A 23,724-nucleotide genomic window follows, 5' to 3' on the forward strand; every position below is an offset into this window, starting at 1 on the left:
TTATTGTCATAGTAGAGCGTAGGGATAAAAGGGTTGTCGTCGTCGTCGTCTCTCTCCCCCAGATCTCTCGTTAGCTTTTTAAGCCATACTGCTGACCTTGCTCCTTCTGACGCTGCCATAATCTCTACTTCCATTGAACTTAAGGCCGTTAACTTCTGCCTTTGAGCCATCTAAATTACGACTCCCCCATAGCGTATGACTGCTATACCTTAGAATAATATCCGATCGTGTTCTATTCCCCACGTGGCGTTAGTAAAGATACTGTAGCTAGTAGGTAAGTTAGTTAACGTAAGCTTGCATAAGGTAAGGTGGATCTTTTAATTTAAGTAGGTAATTCCAATTTTAAGAGTGCCGTTTAGATATCGTAGTAGCTGCTCGCTTAAGCGGTAATGCAATTCTCCTAGTGCTGCCATAAACCTGGCTAGCTAACCAACAGCATAGCTAATATCAGGACGTGTGTAGTTTGACAGGTAGATCGTAGAGCCAATGATCTATCGGTACACCGTCGCATCGTTATACTTAAGGAGACTTTTAATATTAGGCTTTAGAACAGTACCTGTTGGTATTAGTAGCTTAACCGGATTACAGTTGTCTATTTTCAGCCGTTCAAGTAGCTTCTTAGTATACATCATCTAATATAGTTTAAGGGTTCGATTTGTACGATCTCAATTAATTTGGAAGCCTATAAATACCTCTACAGGGCCTAGGTCTTTGCATCTCCATTCTCTTAGAATTCTTATCTTCGTAATATTAAGGTCTTAGCGCTTTCCTACAATCAGCATATCGTTAACCAGGCCTGGCAATAATCAAATAATTATAATCATCGACCTGATTCTGATTATCATATAATCACCGACCCTGATTTTGATTGATTATATTAATTATATAATTATACCTTAATTACCTAATATAGAAGTTAGTGAGATTTTTGGTGTAGTAGGGGCCTCGGAAGTCTCACCAAAATACTTAATGCCGCGTGCCTGCCTAATTCCCGCATTAGAAAGTCGGCGATAGCTTTCTAGAGTTTATTCGTACTCCAAATCCTCATCTACTGCCTTATTATTGCCCAAATTATTATCCTATACCTGATCAAGCCCTTTTTCAATAGCCTCCATATTAAGCGCGATATCTGCCGTTGTAAAGCCTCCTAATTTAACTACCTCCCAAATCCAGCTCTTTAAGCACTCCGTTTGTTCTACCACCGTTACTCCAAGGCTTAAACGCTCCCATAAGATTGTACAACATGCGCCTAAAAAGACTTATTCGGACTCAGCTAATATGGCTAGTATAGAGAGGATATTAATGGCCATACGTAAGAGACGTAGATAGAGGCTTCGTTAAGACGGTTCGAGCCACCAGCTAAGGGAGGTATTAGCAATTAATTACAGAGGCGTTGCCTATAAAATTAAAACCAAATATTAGCAATATTATAAATACTAGGATAGTGCTTACATCAATAAAGCGCTCAAATTCATCATCAAAAGATGCTCGTTTAAGTTCCTAAATATACTTATAGCGTAGATACAAGTTCTTAATAAGATCTAGGTCCTTCTGCTACGTCATCTCACCATTAATAGGCTTAAATTTATACTCCTTCTGCTATAGCTTTCGTGCAGCATTAATTGCTCATTTAATTATCCCTTCTAAGCGCCGCTCCAGATACTACCAGTAATCATTAAAGTACTGTCTTTAATAAGTAGGGTTAAAGAGCAGCGCCGCAGCATACGCAGGAGTCTTATTAGTTAGCTAGTAGTACTTATTAAAGGCAAACCACATCGTTAAAAGAGACGCTAAAAGGTTCTAATTGGCGGCGTGTTCTTCCTACATATTTTTAACGTGGTTAATAAGGAAATCCATACTTTAAAAAACCTTATTAAGCGTTGTCTTATTACCTTCTAAAGCCTTCGTCGTGTCTTAAAAAGGCTATAGTATATTAATTATCTCGCGGATAGTCTCCCATTTATTAGAATTAAGGTTATTCTTTAATATAAGCTTGTAATTCTTATCAATAAAGACTCAAATTTAGTTTTTAAGGTTAATCGCTAACTCCAGCATAACAAGCCACGAATTCCATCTAGTATCGTTATCGCGTTTAAGCATCTTCTTTACGAGCTTTAGGAAGGCTTAATAGCGCTCAGTTAAACTTCTTAACCAGACGGCAATATTATATATCTTTCCAAGCGCTCCAATCTCTCGCCATTTAGCCTGCGTAGCCTTATTCTAATTATACTCATATTCCAAATAAATATTAAGGCGTTCCTCCTTACGCTAGAGTTCCTCTACTGCCTAAATCGCAACCTTAACAGCTTTTTTGTCTTTGTAGAATAGGAAGGCTTATACAGCAAGATTAATAATATGGCCGATACATTAAATTCGGTGCTAAACGGCGTCCCATTTTTTAAAGCGTTTTTAAATAAACCGGCAGAGTTTATCATTACTGCCGTAATTATCACCTTTATATAGTAGAGTTAGTAGAGGATTAAGTAAAGGTAGAGGCGCTTAATTAAAGCTTACCAGTAATATAGCCAATTTAACTCTCTTCAATCTTATACTCATCAATCACTTTAAGTAGCACCTCTACCTACTACTCACCACCGTGTTCCTCCTTATACTCTCTTAGAGCTAGTATAGCCTTTAACATCTAGCCAAATTCGTCCACAAAATAAACAGTAATAGCTTAGTAGGCTGTTTTATTTAGAGATGTCCAGCAGTTAGTAGTAAAGTGCAGCTTTAATAAGGCCTTTTTAAGCTTTCCTTTAATCATCTCTTTATATACAACGAACGTCTTACCAATAAGAAGAGGCATCAATCTGCGTAATTTATAAAGAAGGCCTCCTTTACTAGTAAGCGTGTAGTTGCAGATATATAGAAAGGCCCTAAACTCTAGCCATTTAATAATTAGATAAGGGAGATTTCGGGTAATAATAAGGTAGCAGAGGGCGTTAAAAAAGGCGCATTTATCGACGAGTTCTTTAAGAATCTTTATAACCTTTAGGTCTAGTTCTTTAGCCTATTACTCCGCCTATTTCTTAAATAGAGCTCTAAGTATAGCTTTAGCTTTAATATCAACTTCTAAGCGCCTTAATTCGACGTAAATTCCATACCGGCCTTTTAAATAACGTCAAAAATAAGTAGCGCTGCTAAAGGCTTTTAGGGTACATCTTTTGCAATAAAAGAGTTCTTAGTTTAAATTCCCTCGTTCTAGCAGGCCCTTAGGAGGCTTCTCAAGGGCATAGAACCAGAGCTCCTTATCCTCGCGTGGCTTCTTACGCTTTTCTTCTGGTATACTAACTTAGTAGTAAGGATCGTTACGCGCAAGCGTTATATCGTCAAACTCGCGCAAATCATACTCACTAAGGCTAGAACCCGCGTCGTCTTCTTCTTCTTAATATTTACGCTTTTAGACACGGGTGCAATTAGGGGGTAAGGAAGGCATCATTAGTAAGGTTTAAGGGAGGGTGGTAATAGTAATAGAGGGTAGTAGTAGTAATAGAGGGTAGTATTAACAATAAGGGACAATAGAATACGGGCCTATAGCTAGGTACCTTAACGGGGGCGCGCACGGCTTTTATTTATATGTATTCTAGTACCTATTTCGCGTTTTAGAAGTACCGCAGCACATCTACTAATAATCGCCAAATTAACTAAACTACCGCTCACTACCCAAGTTCTATCACTACTTCCTCCCCTTCTTACCCTAGGTGATTATATAATTATATTAATATAATATAATTAAGACCTTAATTCTAATTATATTAGTTATGATTATATAATAATTATAATTAATGTAACTAACTAACTAATTATTACCACCCCTATTGTTAACAAATAACAAGATATATACTTTATTTCCTATAAATGTTACGGACGCTTTAAGTACGGTGTTACGACTACTTGGAGAAGAGACGGAAGAAGCTAGTTGGTTAATTTAGGCATGGTTTGGAATAGAGCCGATAGAACTATGTGACGAGGAATAGTAACTAAGGTTATATGATGTGCTACGTATTAAACGAGAGGAATGAGAGGAACTCACGTACCTTACGTATAAGACGTACATTATGTATAAGAAGGATTTCATAGGAGTACGGTTGTGTATTTAAGGACCCTTAGTCTCTACCTAGATAGTTCCTTCTTTATAGTAATTCTTAGAATATAATTAGAGTTAATCTATTAGGCAACTACTCCACCAGTTATTATTACGTTGTTGACTTTTATACTTGCATTTCCTATATACCTAGCCTAATAACGAGCCTACTGTAGTTCTTGCTATAAGGTTCTGTTATATAATTACTACCTAGTTATAGTATTAATATAAGAAGTTAAATAATATGCTACTAAAAGTAGCTACTACGACGCTATTAATGGCAGCAACTACTTTAAGGATAGGAGGTAATACTAGTATGGTAGATACTAACTTATAGCAACCTATAACGGTTAGACAGCTATAGGAAATAGTTAACTAGCTAATAGCTAATAATATAGTGTTAGAAGAAAGACTTAATAGGATAGGAGTAGTAAAGATTAAGCTACTATTAATTAAGAGATTTATAGGAGAGAGGTTAAAGCTTAAAGGATTCCTTATATAGATATATTTTAAGGTCTTACAGGAGGGAGTAAAGTTACCTATACCTGTGGATTGGATAGCCTATATAGGACTATTCTTATTAGGAAAAGCACTTAAGTGGTTTAAACCTTACCTTACGGAGATATAGGCAAATAGAATGACGACCACTAACTAAGACATGCGATTTATATTCTTAAGTTGGGAAGGATTTATAGAATGACTTATGTAGATATTTAGAGACCTAGAAGAAATAACTATAGTAAAAAGAAAACTCTAGAACCTTATGTAACAAACTTTAGCAATTAAGTATATAATATAGTTCTAGACACTAGCAATATAAGTAGAGTGGAATAATAGGGCGCTTATNGNANAGTANAANNANGGACTTAAGGCTAAAGTNTANGANNNNATTATNCTAATNGAAGATNCGGANACCCTAANNGANCTAATAGATTAGGCGATTAAGATTAATAATTAGATCTACTAAAGGGAATAGGCTAAGAAAGGCTAGGATAGAGTTCTATAGTTATATAAGGCGTAGAGTATATAATAATAGAAGCCAAGTTAGAAAATATAGTATAGCGTAGAGCTAATAGACCTAAGTGGTACTAAAGAAGCCTATAAGAGATGGAGCAAACTATAAAAACCTAGAGGATAAGGATTAAGTAATTAAAGGTCTAAGGAGCAGAGGCTAAATTAGGGATCTTAATAGCAGAAGACATTTAGGCGGACTCTATAATAAGAGAAATGGTTTAAAGAAGGAGCTTATATAAATTGCGGAAAATAGGGTTATTATATTAGAGACTATAGAAGTGGGTAGAGTTACTATATAGTAAAGGGTATAAGACTAGTAGATGATATATATGTATAGAGGGACGATAATATGCTATAAGGAACAAAAGAATGTTTAATTAGAAGTTTTGCGTTTTGTTATAACAACGTATACTAAATTTATAAGGACGCTAAGTATGGCGTAAGCTATTAGCTATAAGAGCTAGTACCTATAGGATATAGAGGAACTAATAAACTAGTTCGTAGATTGGATATTAAGGATAATAAATTTAACCTAGGCAAAACATTCCGTAACAATGAGGTAATAAGGGCCGCTTACTAGGAGCGAGTAGACCTTAAAGATGTTATACTAGAGGTAGAGAATAATTCCACTATAGAATAGGGAATATTAGTAGGGATCGAAACCCCACTAAATACGATGTTTATCGCTTTGTAAGACGTAAGAGAAATAAAATAGCAAACTACTTTAGCACTTAATAAAGGCAAAAGGCCAAAGGCTTAAGATTCTTAAGATAAGATAAGAGATAACTAAGATTCTTAAGACAAGATAAGGCAAGCTTAAGGACCTATAACGGACAATAACTAATGGAGCAGAGTAGTAGCTTAGTTTAAAGACATACGAATAAGCTTGGGATAGAAGTTCCTATAGGCACAAGATTCTTAAGACGAGATAAGTAAGATTTAAGATTCTTAAAATGAGATAAGAGATAACTAAGATTCTTAAAACAAGATAAGGCAAGCTTAAGGACCTATAATGAATAAAAACCGATAGAGTAGAGTAGTGGCTTAGTTTAAAGATATACGAATGAGCTTGGGATAAGAATTCCCAATAGTATAAGATTTTTAAGACAAGATAAGTGAGATCTAGGACTCTTAAGACGAGACGAGGACATTAGTTAAGCCTAGTTAGACTAAGGTAGGGGCTAAGCTTAAGTTAGAAGCAAGCTCGGGATTAAAAAACCTAAGGGGTTAAGAATTTGGGGTATAAATTAGGACACCTATAAACAAGAGGCAAGGAGCTTCTTTATAGATTAGAGAATCTGCGGTATAAACAGTAATTAGACTAGGAGACAAATATATAGACCTAGAGAATTTACTAGTTAAACGAAGTGTTTAGACTAAAGATTAAAAAGTTAATACTAGGATTAAGAAGTAAGACGACTTTAAGGATTAGAGCGTAAGGCGCAAACTAAAAGAAACTATAAAAGAGTTTAGGTAAAGAATTATCGCATAGCAAGAACAGAAACTAGATAAGAGATTTAGCATATTAGGACGTATAAAGGACAGAGCACTAGTATAAAGAATTACTAATAGGCTAAGAGTAGGCATACTAAGAGCTAAGTGGCTTACTAAACTAGAAGATAAAGAAGATCTAGGGATTCTAATTAGGTTTAAGGAACGACATATAAAGGGCTGTTATAATATAGTAATAAGAAGATACTTCCTTATGGATAAACCGTATACACTTTAGCAGCTATACTAAAAGTGGTATAGGCAAAGGTATAATAATAAGTGGGAAGATTTCTATATATAGTTAGATAAAAAAGTTATTTAGGACCACCTAATTATAGAGAAGGCTATAACGCATATTAAAGGAGCCTTAATTATAACGTTAAAGGATCTAGAGGAATATTTAGAGGATTGGAGAAGTAAGAAACGTATCTTAGTACCTATAAATAAAGTTATAACGTTTAGATTAGCATAATAAAGGTTTAAACTTAAGGATAAAGACGAGCTAAGAGTTAACCTAAAGCACCTAGCACACTATACGTTATTATGGATTGCGTGTGTGGACGATATATACGAAATATATAAGAATCTAAAGGAAAAGAATCGGAAATACCCTATAAGGATGTACTGGATGACGGACGAGCAATAGTATAGGAATGCTAAATATATATATAGATGGTATCTAGCAGAGGTCTAAGAGAAAGGAAGTTTAGTACTTTAACTAGGAAGATTCCTTACGGAAGAATGCTTAGATAGACAATAGTAGTAAAAATGCTTAAAAAACACGTGTTTATAGTATATTAAAGATAAAAAGCGAACTAGGTATTAGCTAAAGAGCGAGCTAAATACACTAGGATTAAGTAGCCAATAGTTAGGAAAAGTAGAGGCCTATAGGACCAGAGGGAGCTAGTAGTAAAGCCTTAGACCCTTAAAGGAATTTAAGGATAATATCTAAATTTATAAGTTAGTTAGTAAGATTAGCAGTTTAAAGTGCTAATAGATAGTGGAGTAACGCAAAACTATATCTTACTAGTAGCAGTTAAGAGAATAGGGCTACCTTATAGATAAAAGGAGTAACCTTACCTATTAGTTATAATTTTAGAAGATCTAATAACCTATAGAGGAGGGATTATTAATCTTAAAATAGGACCTATTTAAATAACTATTAAAGGGAGATAAATTAAGATATCTTTTAATATCCTACTATTAGGATAGGACAAGGCAGTATTAGGCATGCCTTAGTTATAGGAATATAATCTAAGGATTGATTAGATTATAGGTTAGGTTAATATTAGAGATACTTAACGCTATAAGATGCAATAATAAGCTAAGTTAGTATGGTACTAAGTAAGAGCAACCTATAAAGAAATAGAAAAAGGACTAAATTATATATTAAAGAGATACTATAAGTATGGCAAGAAACTATAGTTACTAGAAAGTAAAAAGTTATTAAAATATGTAGTATAGGACTATAAGATAGAGTTAAAACTAGGAATAAGTCTAAAGTTTTTTCCAATCTATAAGCTTACTAAAGAAGAAGGTAGAGCGTTAAAAGAGTTTATCTAGGAAAATCTATAAAAGGGATATATTAGACTATCGCAGTTATTAGCGGGTTATCTAGTACTATTTATACTAAAGAAGAATAGTAAACTAAGGCTGTATATTAACTATAGATAGTTAAACAGTATTACCAGGAAGGATAGGTATTCTTTACCCTTAATTAGCGAAATCTAAGACAGGATAGGCAATGCGCAAATCTTTATAAAGATAGATCTAAGATAGGCGTACTATTAGATTAGGATTAAGAAAGGTAATAAATAAAAGGCAGCCTTTAGGTTAAAGAAAGGACTATATAAACCATTAGTTATATAATTTGGGCTTATAAACGCACTAGCAACGTTCCAGAAGCGTATTAATAACGTATTAGGGGAACACTTAGATGAATTTATTATGGTATATCTCGATAATATTATTATCTACTTAATAACTAAGGAAGAATATAGGGAACACGTTAAATAAGTCTTAAAGAGACTATAAGAAGAATAGATGCTAGTAGCAATTAAGAAATGCGAGTTCTTTACTAGGAAGACCGATTTTGTTAGATTTATTATTAAACTAGGCTAACTTAGCATAGATCTAAAAAGGATTAAGGCTATAGTAAATTAGTAGGAACTAGAGAACGTTATATAGTTAAGATTGTTCCTAGGGTTTTATAATTACTACAGAAGGTTTATAGCGCAGTAGTTAAAGGATATTAAGCTATTTACGCGGTTAATAAAGAAAGAAGAACTATAGGCATAGGGGGAAGAGTAAAGAGAACTCTTTAAAAAAGTTAAAGAGTTATTTACCTAGGAGCCAGTTCTTAAGATCTATTAACTAGGACTAGAGACGGTTATAGAAATAGATGCATTAGACTATATACTAGGGGCGTGCTTTATATAAAGGCATTAAAATAGATAGCACCTAGTGGCATATTATAGTCGGAGGATAATACCACTAGAGTTAAACTATAATATTTATAACAAGGGGTTGTTAGGTATAGTTACAGCATTAAAGGAATAGAGAGCATTCTTATAAGGTATAGAGAAACCATTTATAGTTAAGACGGATTATAAGAACCTAATAAGATTTCTAATAATAAAGGAACTTAACTAAAGACAGGTTAGATGGGTAGAGATGCTTATAGAATACTATTTTAAGATTTAGTATACTAAGGGTATAGACAATACAAGGGTAGATGCTCTAAGCTATAAAGCTAAACTATAAAATAAGGAAAAGCCATTAGGGGCTTTATTACGAAAAGATATAGATAGATTAATTAGGTACAATTATCCGAAAATTACAGCAACTTAAAAAGATAATAAACTAGAGAAAGTCTATAAAACACTAGAAAGCTTTTAGGTATAAAGAATTCTAGAAATATAGCTAGAAGATCTATAGACGGATATATACGAAAATTGAGAAGTAAAGTATATCCTAAAAAGCATAGTAGAGCAGTTTATAGAGGACTTCTATAAGGGATTAACCTAAGGACATAATGGAGCTATAGGCTTAGTGTTAAGACTTTAAAAGGAGTATATTATTAATGGAATCTAGAGGATAGCCAGAAAGGTTATAAAGGAATATCTAGATTACTAAAGAAATAAACTGATAAGGCATAAGCTATATAGAGGGCTACAACCTATTAAAATACTAGAGAGACCATAGGAGGTTATATTATAGGACTTTATTATTAAGTTGCTAAAATTAAAAGATCCTATTACTAGATAAGATTATAACGCGATCTTAGTAATAGTAGATAAGCTTATAAAGTAGGGATACTTTATAGCATATATAGAAGAAATCTCAGCGGAAGATGTCGCTAGAATCTACGTTAAAGAAGTATTTATAAGACATAGAGCACTAAGTAAAATTATATTAGATAGAGATTTAAGATTCGTAGCAGTATTCTAGGAAGTATTTTTAGCAGAGCAAGGAGTTTAAGCAGCAACTTTTACCGTATATTATCTGTAGACAGACGGTTAAATAGAAAGATTAAATTAGACACTAGAGCAGTATCTAAGATATTATATTAATTATATATAGAATAATTGGGTATTACTATTACTAGTTATATAGTTCGCATATAATATAATACCTTAAGAAGGAACAGGCACATTACTATTTAAGGTAAATTACGGATACGAGCTAAAAATATCGTTGTTACTACGGCAAGTAAAGAAAACGAGTAGTACAGCTAAAAAGAGAATGAAGATGTTAATAAATCTTTATATAGACCTTATAGAATTAGCAAAGAAAGTATAAGAGAAAATAAAAAAGTACTATAATGCTAAGAGATCTAAGGGACTAGATCTTAAGGAGGGAGATAAAGTGTAGTTACTATATAAAAATTTCAAGAGTTAACGACTAAGTAAGAAATTAGACTATGTTAGACTAGGACCTTTTAAAATTATATAGAGAATTTCACTAGTTATATTTAAGTTAAACCTACTAGCTAAAATAAAGATCTACCCTATATAGCATATCGCAATACTAGAGCTAGTATATAGGAATATTAAGCCACTGGTCTATAAAGCAGACACGTATAGAGGATAAGAAGAAGATAAATAGTAAGTTTTAAAGATCGTTAATTATAAGGACATTAACGACGAAATATAGTATAAGGTTAAGTGGATAGGCTATACTAAGACTACTTAGGAGCTACTAGAAAATTTAAAGAACGCTATAGGAAAGGTATAGAAGTATCGGAAGAGATTAGGTTAGGCAGTATTAATAAAAAAGGATCGCTAAAGAACGAGTCACCTAAGGGGGACCTAAGAAGAGCAGTTGCTGAACTACTTAGATCTATTTCCTTCTCTATTAGAGGAAAATTTATTCTTTTATTGCCTAGTTCCTATAAACCTTATTTTATAAGTTTCTACTTCTTAAAATAAACCTTTTTACGAACCTTCTTAAGATAAAGCAGATAAGTAAATGCCGCAATCCGAGTATCTAGGGCCTTCTATTCCGCGTTACGGGAATATTCTAACTTAGTAAGGGCTTACAACAGTTTACTATTAAGCTTTATAGTAGTAAATTAAATATAAGACCCTAAGATAAATTAATTAGGGAACTAGATAACTATTAAGAGTAATAGGTCGCGTATATTTAGTATTAGAAGTAGAGTAAACGTTACAGGACGAATAAATATTTGCTTTAGTACACTCCAAATAAGAAGATAGTTATTGTGAAGATGGGTTCGCTAATATAACATAAACTAACCCCTCTTTTAAATAACAAGAATATAGAGACGGTATAATCTTACCAAGAGACAATATTGTAGCGACAGTGCGAGCATAACGTTGGGCGTGTAAAGAAGAAATTGCTTTAGGTATAATAAGCAATAATATTAACTAAATTAATTAAATAAATATTATACCTCTAGTAAACAACTTAAAGATATTTTGAATCTTTAAGGATAAAGATAAAGAGGAGGGAAATAGTGTTACGGACGCTTTAAATACAGTATTATAACTACTTAGAGAAGAGACGGAAGAAGCTAGTTAGTTAATTTAGGTATAGTCCGGAATGGAGCCGATAGAACTATATAATAAGGAATGGTAACCGAGGTTATATAATGTGCTACGTATTAAACGAGAGGAATAAGAGGAACTTACGTACCTTATGTATAAGACGTATATTATATATAAGAAGGATTTTATAGGAGTACGGTTGTGTATTTAAGGACCCTTAGTCCCTACCTAGATAGTTCCTTCCTTATAGTAATTCTTAGAATATAATTAGAGTTAATCTATTAGGCAACCACTCCACCAGTTATTATTACGTTGTTGACTTTTATACTTGCATTTCCTACACACCTAGCCTAATAACGAGCCCACCGTAGTTCTTGCTATAAGGTTCTGTTATAATAAAGAGATTAGGGTTAGCTTCAGCTGATTTTAAACCTATACTATTAAAGAACTTCTTAACTATCTAAAACCATTCTCTTAGTGCCTGCTTTAGGCCGTACAATAACTTATTTAGCTTTAAGTAGACGTCTCTTACCCCCTTAAGGTTAGGTTTAAAGTCTTTTAATAGGTTAGGAATCTATATATAGATCTATTCTTATAACGGCGGGTTTAAAAATGCAGTTTTAACGTTAATATGGTTAAGCTTAAGGTCTTCTACTGCTACCTTTGCCATTAAGAACCTAAAGGTGTCGTATTATATAACTGACGCAAATGTCTTAAAATAGTCGATATTGGGGGTCTGCTTATCTCCCCAGATGTACAGTCTTGCCTTCTTGCGAATTACTTCTCCCTTAGCGTTATACTTATACTTTAGAACTAGCTTACTCGGGAGTAACAACCTTCCTTCTAGTACTCTCCCCCTTATAATAGTATAGGTATGCATTCTCTTATATAGGCGTCCCACCCTTAGCATTACCTTAAAGATTTAAGTGTCCCACTTAATCTTGACCTGGGCTTCCTACTTAACTTAAGCGGCCTACTTAGTCTTAACCTGGGCTTCCCACTCAATTTAAGCGGCCCACTCGGTCACTATCTAGCCTACTTATAGTTCCCGCTACTAAAGTCTTTGTCGGCACTTAGTCTTAACCTAGGCTTCCCACTTAACTTAAGCGGCCCACTTAGTTACTGTCTTGCCTACTTGTAGTTCTCATAACTAGAGTCTCTGTCGGCGTTTAAGGTAGTAGGGGGAGGTATAGGTTGGGTCGCAGCTTAATTTAAGCGTCCCGCTTGACCTTAATTTAAGCGTCCCGCTTAATTTTAACCTAGGCTTCCCACTTAATCTAAGCGGCCTACTCGGTTACCATGTCTCGTAGCTTAGCTTATAGTATACACCTAACGTGCTCTATAAGGGAGCCTATACTCGTTATAAGTATAGCACGTTTAGGGTCAGGGGTAGATTAAATCGCTGTCGAATTCTTCCTTAGCTATTGCTATATTCCCTACTTCCTCTGCCTTAAAAGCACCTTAATCTTTCTTCTTAGCGTTATTAAAGCGGAATTGTTTAAGGAGGGGACAGTTTTCCTGGTAGTGGCCTTCCTAATAGTATACTCTGCACTTGTCTTTCTCTGGTGGCCTTGGCTCCTTGCTATAGCTATAGCTCTTGCTTACTCGAGACGACGAGCTATGACGTGATGAGGAATAATCGAATCTACTAGCACGGCCTCTGCTCCTTATTCGACCTCGGTTTCCCCTTCTCCCCCTAGGTTCGTCTTTCCTTTCTTGTACAAGTACTGCATTTTGTACCTATATAGGGCGAGCAGTCTTATACTCCTGAAGAAGGGTAATGCAACTCTTGAGGTCTCGTTTGTCTCGTAGACACCAGGTCTTCGCATTCTGCCACGTAACATCGCTTGGTAGGGCTAGGAGGAGTTGCTCTTTAATATCGTTGTTAGTAAGTGCTTAAGATGTTAAGGCTAGATTAATCTTAAATCGATTTAGTATATAAAGGAACTCAATAATTCGCATCTTCGTAGGGTCAAATATAGTGCTATAGAACTCCCTGCGAAGTCTAGAGATGTAGACCTCGTCATTAGCCTTATTGAACTTCTTCATTCCTTCCCATATTCCCTAAATATCGTACGCCTTCATTATCGCACGCATCTCTTCCTGACGGTTGTCTCCTATCGAATTGTAGATAATCTTATTTGCTTCCCCTCGTCTTCTTCTCCCATCAGCTAAATTAACTCGAGCTGGGTCTTCTGTACCAGTGACGAAATCCCATCCTTCTGCCATAATTAGGGCTGCCTCGCAGGTACGCTCCCAGTCTGCAAAGTTGTCTCCATTGAAAATGACGATTTTACCGGCCTTGTGATCGTACGTAGGTGTCGTTGAGGTTGAGGTAGAGGAGGTCATTTTGGGGGTCGATTTTCGAGTCAGGAGAGGTGTTGCTACCCGGGCTCATAACCTGTTGGAATTACAAGGTCATGGGGTCACAGCGGAGCTATCTTGAGGGTCTTATTGATGATAGAGATGACGCAGACGATGAATATTGATTGATTCGTGATGCAGTAGATGCGGTTGATGTCTATATAGATTGCATGCGGACTTACCTCAGCGAGCTCAGACGCGATTTTTTAGCTAGCATCGGAATAACCTACGCCGTCTTCCGAATTGCAAAATCACGTCTGAGAGGCTTTGGCGAGTTTTGTTAAAAGCATAAGCAAAATCCGCAAAACGGATATTGCGGATATCTAATTCATTCATTCATATAACGCGTTATTATTACCAAAAGTTAATACAATATTTTTAAGAACTAGGGCTTCTAAATGGTACGAATTTTATAATACGGCTATTACTTAGTCTTAATATTAATTTTATTAAAGTTAAAAAACGCGTTGTTAAAAGCATAAGCATATATTGTATCTTATTGAATAGTCTGCTAATATAGATAAAACTATATAGATATATAGACATCTACTACTTAAAGCCATTGTAACACTTAGTAGGTGCTATAGTTAGGTCCTTTTTTAAAAACATCCTCCCTTAGCCTAGAGTGCCTCCACTACTACTAGGCGTTATATCCGCATAGAAAACCCACTATAGCTTAGAAGAAAAGCACTAGCTGTTAGGGTTGGAAGACTATAGTTAAATAAGAACGCTAGGAGGTCTCGTAGAGCTTATAGGAGCTAGATAATCGTTTATAGGAAGATCTTATATCCCTAGTAGAGAGGCAGTTATAGGATATATAAGATAGGCTTCTGGCCTTACAGGAGGCAAGTAAAGATAAATAGTTAAGCTTAATAGATAGAGCTATTAAGCTTCTATATCCGTATAGCGGATGACCTAGTTAAATTAAGGTATTAAGACGGGTAATATATAGGCGGAGGGACTTGTTCCTAGTGGTAAAGACATTATAGGGTAAGAGTATAATAATATAGGCGATTCTATTACTAATTCGAGCTTCTGTTACTATTATTATATTACCTTTAAACGCAATTAGAGAGGAGCAGCTGTTAAAGATATAGGCCATTCTAGGAGTAAATCCCGTATTTATATATGCGGAGGTGATAAAAGCGTATACGGATATCCTAAAATATATTAAGGTGGGTTAGTTTACATATATTCTAGTATCGCCAGAGTTACTATTAAGTAAACGGTTCTACTATATCCTTACTTAGCCTGCTTTTCGCTTATATATTTTCTTAGTTATAATTAATAAGTATTATCTAGTTGCTAACTAGGGTAAGAGCTTCCGGCCCTATTACGCACAGCTCTTTAAGGTCTAATCACTGCTTAGTCTAATAGTGTTATGGTTTGCATATACTATAACACTTAATAAGGAGATATATGCGAAGGTAATAAAGCTAGTGGGGTTTTATTAGAGTATAACGGATCTTAAATAAATAAATATTAATTGGCCTGACCTATCTATTATTAGGGGCTATATTAAAAGGAGGGATAAGAATAATTATAAGGCACTATTCTTTGTTATTAAAGAGGTATTTAAGGAGGCAGTAGTAGAGGAGGATTATATATCCGCAACCCTTGGCCAGATATCCGTAGGGTCTAGTAAAATATCTATATTATTTAGCCAAACGCCCGCAGCGCCTAGTAGGATATCCGCATCTTTTAGTTAAATACCCGCTACCTCTATTTATTAACTAGTTGGGTAGATCTAAAATCTGGTAGGAGGTACTATATAACTAAAGGGATAAAAGGTTCTAAGCCCCAAATTAATTCCTAAGACGATTATCTTTCTTTATACTAAAAATTATATCTGTAAGTGTCTAAATATAATCCATTTATAGCTTATAATTAAGGGCTATACTATAAAGTAGGCTAAAATAGCAGTATAGAGTTATTATGCGACATTATCTAAATATAATAAGAGCAGAGAGTATTAAAATTTCTATACAGAAGACTTACCTACCCGCATTCTTATTATATCGGACGCCCTAGCCTATAGTGCGGATATTCTAGATATTGTCCATTCTATTATATACGGTTATTATCCTAATAAAAGCCTAAATATAATACTATAGCGATTTAGACGGGCTGCCTGACGCGATAGTATTACCGAATATATAATTATCCTTATTAAAGACTGGTATAAGGGCGCTTTTATAGATATTATACTACTAAAGCGAAAGTCTTAAAAATCTACAGCCCCTCTATCTACCCGACTCGGCCGTAACTTTATTACTATTAGTGACTTAGTTAATTAAGATATAAGTACGGCAAAAGGGTCGCGTAAGCCTATATAATTGGATTGTTTATAAACGAGAATCTAAAGCTAAAGAAAGGAAAGGAGAAGAAGGGGAGCGCCGCTCGAAGCTATATACGATCTTCGCGTCACGTGACCGCAATATACGGCAATCTGTGGCAACTTGCCGGTGCGTAGTTCTGCTAAGTTCTGCCAGTACTGTAATATTACCTCCCCCTCTAAAAAAGCCTGCTCTTAGGCTTTGCCGCTAAAAGTCTTAGTAAGAGAATCTAACTAATTAGATAACTTTAACCGCCGGTTAAAGTTCCTGGATATCTTAACACCTTATATAACTAAGAAATTTCTAGGGTATTTTTATCCTTATATTCTTCTAGTAGCTTATCGTTTTTGTTATACTAGTATTCTATCTACTTATCTAGGTACTTTAGCGGTCTGGGTTTATTAGGGTAATAGCTATAGAACTCCTAAAGCTTATAGGGGCTACCTATAAAGTTCTATATAGGGTACTAAGTAGGGTTTAGGTTATATCCTTTCTAACTAATATAATACTTTAACGTTCCCTTTACAAGTTTATAGGCCAGTATTTCTTTAATTTCCCATTTATTATTATTGTTAACTTAAATTAGTAGGGGAGGTTTATTCTTTTATCCGGGCAGTAGTTTATTTATAGCTTTCTATAGCTTATCCGGTAAGAAGATAGGGTAGACTTTAATTAAGTCTAGGAGCTTAACCTTATACAAGTTGCCTATTTTATTAAGAATCTTATATAGTCCTACTATCTTATAGTCTAGCTTACAGCTAGGCCGTTCTGTCTTTTAGTTCTTTATTATAACCTAGACCATATCGCCTATAGTAAAGTCAGGCTCGCGCCTATACTTATTTACCTGCTATTTTATTAATTTCTAGGCCTTTTCTAGGTTTATATAGGCTACTTTCTAAACTTCTTCTAAGCGCTTAGCGTACTGCTAGGCTTCCTTATAAGATAGTTTTTCGTGTATAGTCTAGGGCCCTTCTAGTCTTTCTTAGTTAAAGCTTATATAGGGTAAGTAACCTATTTCTAGTTAAATAGGGGCAAATCCGGTAGAGTTATGGGGTAGGGTCGCTTGGGCGTAGTCTATTAAGGGTAATAGTTTAGCCCAGTTATCCTAGAAGTAGTTAATAAAAGGCCGGAGTCTCTAGTCTAAGTATTAATTTATAATCTCCGTTTAACCGTCTGTCTAGGGGTAATATGCCGTAAAAAGCTTTAGCTTAATGCCTAAAATCTAGGTAAACTTATTCTAAAAGGCTAATATAAACTACGGCCTATAGTTAGATATAATAGTATCTAGTAGTCCGTAAATTTAGTAGATATAGTAGATATACAATCGGGCTGCCTCTTTAGTATTAATATTTTTATAATAGGGAATTAAGAACGGGCGCTTACTAAAGCGGTTAACTAAGATTATAACTATATTATATCTGTTACGGTCTAAAGGTAGCTTATAGAAGTCTATAGAGACATATTACTAAGGGCGGTCGGGTATTAGGAGGGGTTTTAATAGTCCTAGGGTCTTATCTTGTGGGATTATAGACCTACGGCAGTTGTTATAGTTCCATATATAGCGGTCGATATCTATAACTATTCTAGGCCAGTAATAGCGGTCGCCAATAATCCTATAGGTCTTATTCTTTCTAGGGTAGGCCGTAAAAACCTAGGTATATACTTTAGTAATAAGCTAAGTCCATAAGTTCTATTCCTCTACCACTACCAGCTATTCCTAATACTTAAGTAATTTATTTTTAAGGGACTATAGGCTAGTAACGTTCTTTGCCTTTTTATAGTACTCCTGTAGAGAAAGGGCCGTATAGTTTATCTGTAGTAATTTATTAATTAAGTTAAGTTCTAAAGGGTTAATAGGATATATCTTAGCGCCTAAGGAGTCTGTACTTAGTTTTGCCTATATTTAGGGGTTAAGGTACTCTAGTTATAGTAGCGTCTAGGTCTATAATAAGATCTTTATAGCCGTATAGTCACCTAGGTCTTATTTACGCCTAGTAAAAGTATCCGCACGGTTTATAGCGCCTAGTCTATATATAATTAAGAAGTTAAACTAAGATAGGATATCCGCCTAGCGTGCCTACTAGGCTATAAGGGCCTTAATTATTATAAAGTATTCTAGGGCCTTATAATCTAATACTACTTTAATAGGTTTAGGGGTCCCCTCTAGCTGTATACGCCAGTGCTAAAAGCTAGAGATAATAGCCAGCATTTCTTTATCATAGATATAGTAGTTTAGTTTAGCATTTATTATAGTCTTTAAATAGTATATAATAGGGTACTATTCTCCATCCGGTTACTTCTAGGAAAAAACACTAGCTATTACGCCATCTAAGGCATTAGTTTCTAGCATTAAGGGCCATTCTAAGTTAAAGTAGGCAAGTAGGGGGGCCAATACTAGCCGTTTTTTAAGCTTATTAAAGGCCTGTATATATATAGCGTTAAAGTAAAAGGGCTAGTCTTTCCTAGTAAGGCGGTTAAGAGGCTAGGCAATCCTACTATAGTTTTTAATAAAGCGTTAGTAGAAGTTACAGAAACCTAAAAACAATTACACCCCCTTTACAGTCCGTAGGGGCGTCTACTAGTTAATTACGGTTATTTTCTCTAGGTCGGCCTTAATTCCGTCCGTGCTAATAATAAAACCTAGGTACTTTATACGCTTAACACTAAATTCTAACTTCTTAATATTAGCCTAGAGGCTAGCTTCGCGGAGCCGTTATAGGACTTTATAGATATACTCCTCGTATTCTAGTTTGTTCTCTAAGTAAATTATAATATTATCTAGATAGGCCGTATAGAAGTTGTTAAGGTAGTTAAAGAGTATATTATTTATATACTGCTAGTACGTAGCTAGTCCGTTGGTTAGTCTAAAAGGAAGTACCTTATATTTATACGTTCTGTAATAGGTCCGGAATATAATAAGATCCTTAGACCTAGGGTTTATCCTAATTTAGTAAAAGGCCTAGCGGATATTAAGCTTTATAAAAACCTTAGCTCTACTTATTTAGGTAAGAGTCTTATTAAGTAAGGGTAATAGGTAGCGGTCCTTGCGGGTTATATTATTTAGCTTATAGTAGTTAATGCAGAAGCGCAGTCTTCTATTTAGCTTTTTAATAAAGAGAATAGGTAAGTTAAAAGGGGCTTAGCTAGGCTTAATAAAGCCCTTATTTAGGTTATTAATAAGGTACTACTTTATAGCCTATAATTCGGCAATAGACTATAGGTAGAGAGGGCTAAAGCTAAGGGTACTTCCCTTATCTTACTTAATCTCGATCTTATAGTTATACGGTTAGTAAGGTAAAAGTATATTAGACGCTGCCTTAGAGAATATATCCTTAAATTTCCGGTATTAATCGGGCAGTTTTTACTTCACTAGTTCTTTATCCGTAAGCCTACTTTTCTATCCGCTAAGCTTACTTTCCTTTTCCTTAATTATTTGGTTAATTTCGTATAGGCTAGTTATAAAGGTAATAGTATTAGGCTAAACCAGGTTCTAGTAGAATCCTACAGCGCTAATATAGTAGATATTAACTAGTAGGAGGTCCGTAGGTTTCTTTAGCGTCTATTAGGCCGTAGTTTACAGTATAGGGTTTATAGTCTTCCTTAGCTTACGTTCTATTTTCCATAAGTTATCCTTTCTATCTATTAGTTTAGTGTGGCGTCTAATATCTCTAGCTTTCCTTTATAGCTTTATAGGGTTCTCTATAGGGAACTTAGCTAGGTTATTACTAACTTCCTAGGTCTTTAGTGCGGGTAGCGTAATATAGGTAGTCTAAGGGCGGCGTAGTATACGGATCCGTTGCGGGTTAAGCTATATGTCCTTTTTAAAGGCCTAGTCTCTGCGCATAGCATCAGCCTAGTAAATGGTATTAATCTAGGGCCGTATAAGATTTTCTATTATAATACTAATTTCTTTTATAAAGGAAGGGGTTAGGGGTAAAGTTTTGGGCTAGATAAGCCGTCTACTCCGTACTTTAAGCTGTAAGCCTAAATAGGCTAACTATTTTCTTTTTAAGATTATATTGTGGCTTCCTAAGTCCGTAATAAGAAAGGGGATATTATACTACCTTTATCTATTAACGCGGAGGTAAATCTATAAGATAGTTATAATAGGTAGCCCTATCCGTCCGTTATAACCGTAAATAGGGATTAGTTTAGGCAGTTCTTTAAAGGGTATATTTAAAAAGTTAGCCAGTTTTACAGCGCACTTTATATTAATTAAGGTAAAGGCATTTACTCCTAAGTTAGCTAAAGTAAAGGTTAAAACTTAATATCTATTGCGAAATAAAGTATAAGGAATAGTGCAGCTTCTTCTACTAACTAGCTAACCTAGATTAATATATAATATATTAATCCCTTTTAACCCTAGAGAGGAGTCTTCCTCTAGGGTTCCTCTTTTTCTGGCTCTATACTATCCTCCTAAATTAACAGGACCTTATTTATCTTTGCCTTTATTAGGCAGTTCCTTATAAGGTAGCCTATTTAACCGTATAAGAAGTAAGCTCCTTAATCGCTAAGGGCCTATATATAGGGGTCACTATATATAGGCTAGGTATACACTAGGCCTATAGTAGGGGTAGCTGCGCGGCTAGCTACTAGGTTAGCTATAGGAGTTACTAATTATGCTAGGGCACTACGGGCCGTACTTATAGTACTTACGGCCTAATTTATAAGGTTTCTAGTTTTTAGCCGGTTAGCGCGTGCCTTAATTTAATAGAGGCCTTAGTTAATAGCTAGGCAATAGTCTATAAGTTCCTTTAACGTCTATGCCGTAGTATAAGCTAGTAATACGGCCCACTATAGGTCTAGGGTAAGCTTATTAAAAAGGTCTAGTAGTAGGTCTTTTTAGGGAATCTAGGCCTATCCGGCCAGGTATAAAAAGCGGGTTTAAAAGGCCGAAAAGGTCTCCGTTGTTTTTATATTTAGGCTTTTATAGCCTAGGTAGGCGTTTTATACTTTAAAAGGGTCTTTATAAATAGAAGATAAGTATTTAATCATTTCTTCTTTAGAGATAAAGGGGTCTGCTAAGTCTTTAGTGTATCGCGAGCGTAAATACGTCTAGGCGTCTTCGCTAGTATAGCTAAAGATATAGGCCATTCTGGCTTAGGCGTTAGGGAAGTAGTCTGTATTAACTTTAAGCTTATCCCGTAATTAAAGCTTCTAATTATTAAATATAGGGTTGGTTCCGTCTATAAGTAGTAGGGGGTCCGCGACCTTTACTAACCGCTTCGGTGCTATATAGGCCTTAGTAGATCTACTAAGGCGCTAGGATAGGGCCTAAAGGACTATAGTAAGTCTTTAATTGTTTAATAATGACTTATTATTAGATATAGGGGTATCTCTAGCTTTAAGCAGCTCTCGCAATTGTTTAATTTCGGTATTGGCAGCCGTAAGCTCCGCCTAGGGGGTTAAAACGTTAATTATTTCTTTATCTAAAGTATTTAAGGGTCCTGCAGCTGCTTTACCTACTACTGTGGTTCGTGGTATAGTAGTAGGGGTATTAGGTAATTCTAGGTAATTTCTTTAGGGGTTCTAGTCTGTATATATCTTATAGGTCCTTTCCTTAGGATTCTATTCTTTTTTTTTAGGTCCTGTCCTTATGGTCCTAATAATATCCTTAGGGTCCTATTCTGTGTTCTTATAGATATATTTAAGTTCCTTCTTAGGAAGAAAGAGTAGAGTAAGCTTTAGATAATGTTAGCGACTTAGTTAATNNAGACATAAGNACGGCAAAANGGTCGCGNAAGCCTNTACNATTNGATTGTCTATAAACGAGAATCTAAAGCTAAAGAAAGGAAAGGAGAAGAAGGGGAGCGCCGCTCGAAGCTATATACGATCTTCGCGTCACGTGACCGCAATATGCGGCAATCTGTGGTAACTTGCCGGTGCGTAGTTCTGCCAAGTTCTGCTAGTGCCGTAACAATTACTACTAGGATGGCGGTATAGGAGGATAGGGTAGCGGATTTCGCCAGCAATCTGGCTTTATTTGTTATAATTAATAGTAATATTATCTCGTAGGTATCTACTTAAGAGGAGGAGGATTAAATACTTAATAAGAATATAACATTATTAGCCCTGCCGATTAAGTATATAGAAAAATAAAAGAGGGTAAAGACTAATACAGAGAAACGGGTGGTACTTCCAGATATATTATACGAGCTCGTAAATAAAGCTACTAGATGTCTATATAATATTCTACTTAAGCCATATAAGGAGATAAGTCCGTTATCTAGAGGTCTACGCTATTACTTTAATTGTGATAATTTATTGCAGGCTTATAAGGAGTATGATATTATCGCACTATATATTAGGAATATTGCGAAGAGTAAGTACTTAAAGGATCTATTTATAAGTGTTAAGAAGTAGATTAAAGGATGGCTTAATATAATATACTAGGATGCAGTTTAGAGTCTAATTTCCAGTTATATTATATCCAACAATTAAATCCGTATACTCTATATCTAACCTCCACTAACTTATAAGGGCCTTAAGCGGATATTGCCTAAATGGGATTATAGCTTCCTAGGAGATAAAGTGGACGCGCTTATCCGCTTTATTTGTAAGGAAGGAACGCGATATTTTAGTACTAGCGTCTTATAGGCTGCGTCGCAATTTAGTAGACGTGTTGCCGTATCTAGAAGCTCGTCACAGACGTCTTTACTATTAGTGGGTCAATGGGGACCTATTAGTGCATTAACTATAAAGAGTGCTGGCCTTAATTAACCGTTGTAAACTAAAGTATTACCGCCCTTATAGCTATTATTAGTATCTAGCTTATAAACGGATATAACTAAGTCTTAAAGAACTTAGCTTATATTAACCTAAGACTTATAGGCGAACTGGTCCTAGACTATATATACCACTCTATTACAGTCATCTTAACAGCTAGATGTTTAATATCCGTATACTCTAGATATATAGCTACCTACTTAAAAATCGTCTAGTGTATATCTACAGAACCCTTAACTTAACCTTTAGTATCCTAATAACTCCCCACAGCGCCTTTATTATTCCCAACAGCTTTTTAATATAGCTTTATATAATTTTTACAATTCTCTGCTACCTTAGTTTATATCTTAGAACAACCTAGGTGTTAGTCTATAGTGTAGCCCTTAAGCTCCGTAGTAGAGGTCTAATAGTATCATTGGCTTAAATATAGGTGGCGCTAGTTTATAGCGTAGTGTTTAATCTCCGTAGCGATCTTCGCGTGCGGTTATTACAAATTAATATAGCCTTATTAATGATCCTACTGGCAATAGTCTATTATTAGCAGCAATCTATAGTAATCTAGTGTTAACGGCGATGGCAAACTACCGCATTACGGCACCCTCTATAGTAACTTAGTAGTAGGATACTAGAAGGGAATTAGCTTATATAGCAGGTGTGGACGGATATCTATAGGGTTAGTGTAGTAGTTTAATAGCTTATC

The 23,724-nt window shown here is 35.1% G+C and overlaps 3 protein-coding genes across 3 annotated transcripts; all 3 read right to left on the reverse strand.

The window, feature by feature from the left end:
* Window positions 1-1,079: 1,079 nt before the first annotated feature.
* Window positions 1,080-1,259, reverse strand: K441DRAFT_721459 (uncharacterized protein; the record flags this gene model as incomplete). Its single annotated transcript, XM_067654060.1, has 1 exon — window positions 1,080-1,259. A coding segment is annotated over one exon (180 nt), but the record flags the coding sequence as incomplete, so codon positions are not given.
* An 11,741-nt stretch (window positions 1,260-13,000) lies between these two features.
* K441DRAFT_660518 (uncharacterized protein) lies at window positions 13,001-14,089 on the reverse strand (the record flags this gene model as incomplete). Its single annotated transcript, XM_067648715.1, has 1 exon — window positions 13,001-14,089. A coding segment is annotated over one exon (168 nt), but the record flags the coding sequence as incomplete, so codon positions are not given.
* Window positions 13,278-14,007, reverse strand: K441DRAFT_660521 (uncharacterized protein). The gene has a single exon (XM_067648716.1). It carries the CDS (start codon window positions 13,945-13,947, stop codon window positions 13,663-13,665), a length of 285 nt encoding a protein of 94 aa, XP_067503711.1. The 5' UTR covers window positions 13,948-14,007; the 3' UTR covers window positions 13,278-13,662.
* Window positions 14,090-23,724: the final 9,635 nt, after the last annotated feature.

Source organism: Cenococcum geophilum (assembly GCF_001692895.1).
Source record: "Cenococcum geophilum 1.58 unplaced genomic scaffold K441scaffold_23, whole genome shotgun sequence".
In the NCBI taxonomy this organism is placed as follows: Eukaryota; Fungi; Ascomycota; class Dothideomycetes; order Gloniales; family Gloniaceae; genus Cenococcum; species Cenococcum geophilum.

Excerpts from the sequence above, each read along its gene's own strand:
- K441DRAFT_660521 (XM_067648716.1), bottom strand. The coding sequence starts at position 13,947 with ATGACCTCCTCTACCTCAACCTCAACGACACCTACGTACGATCACAAG.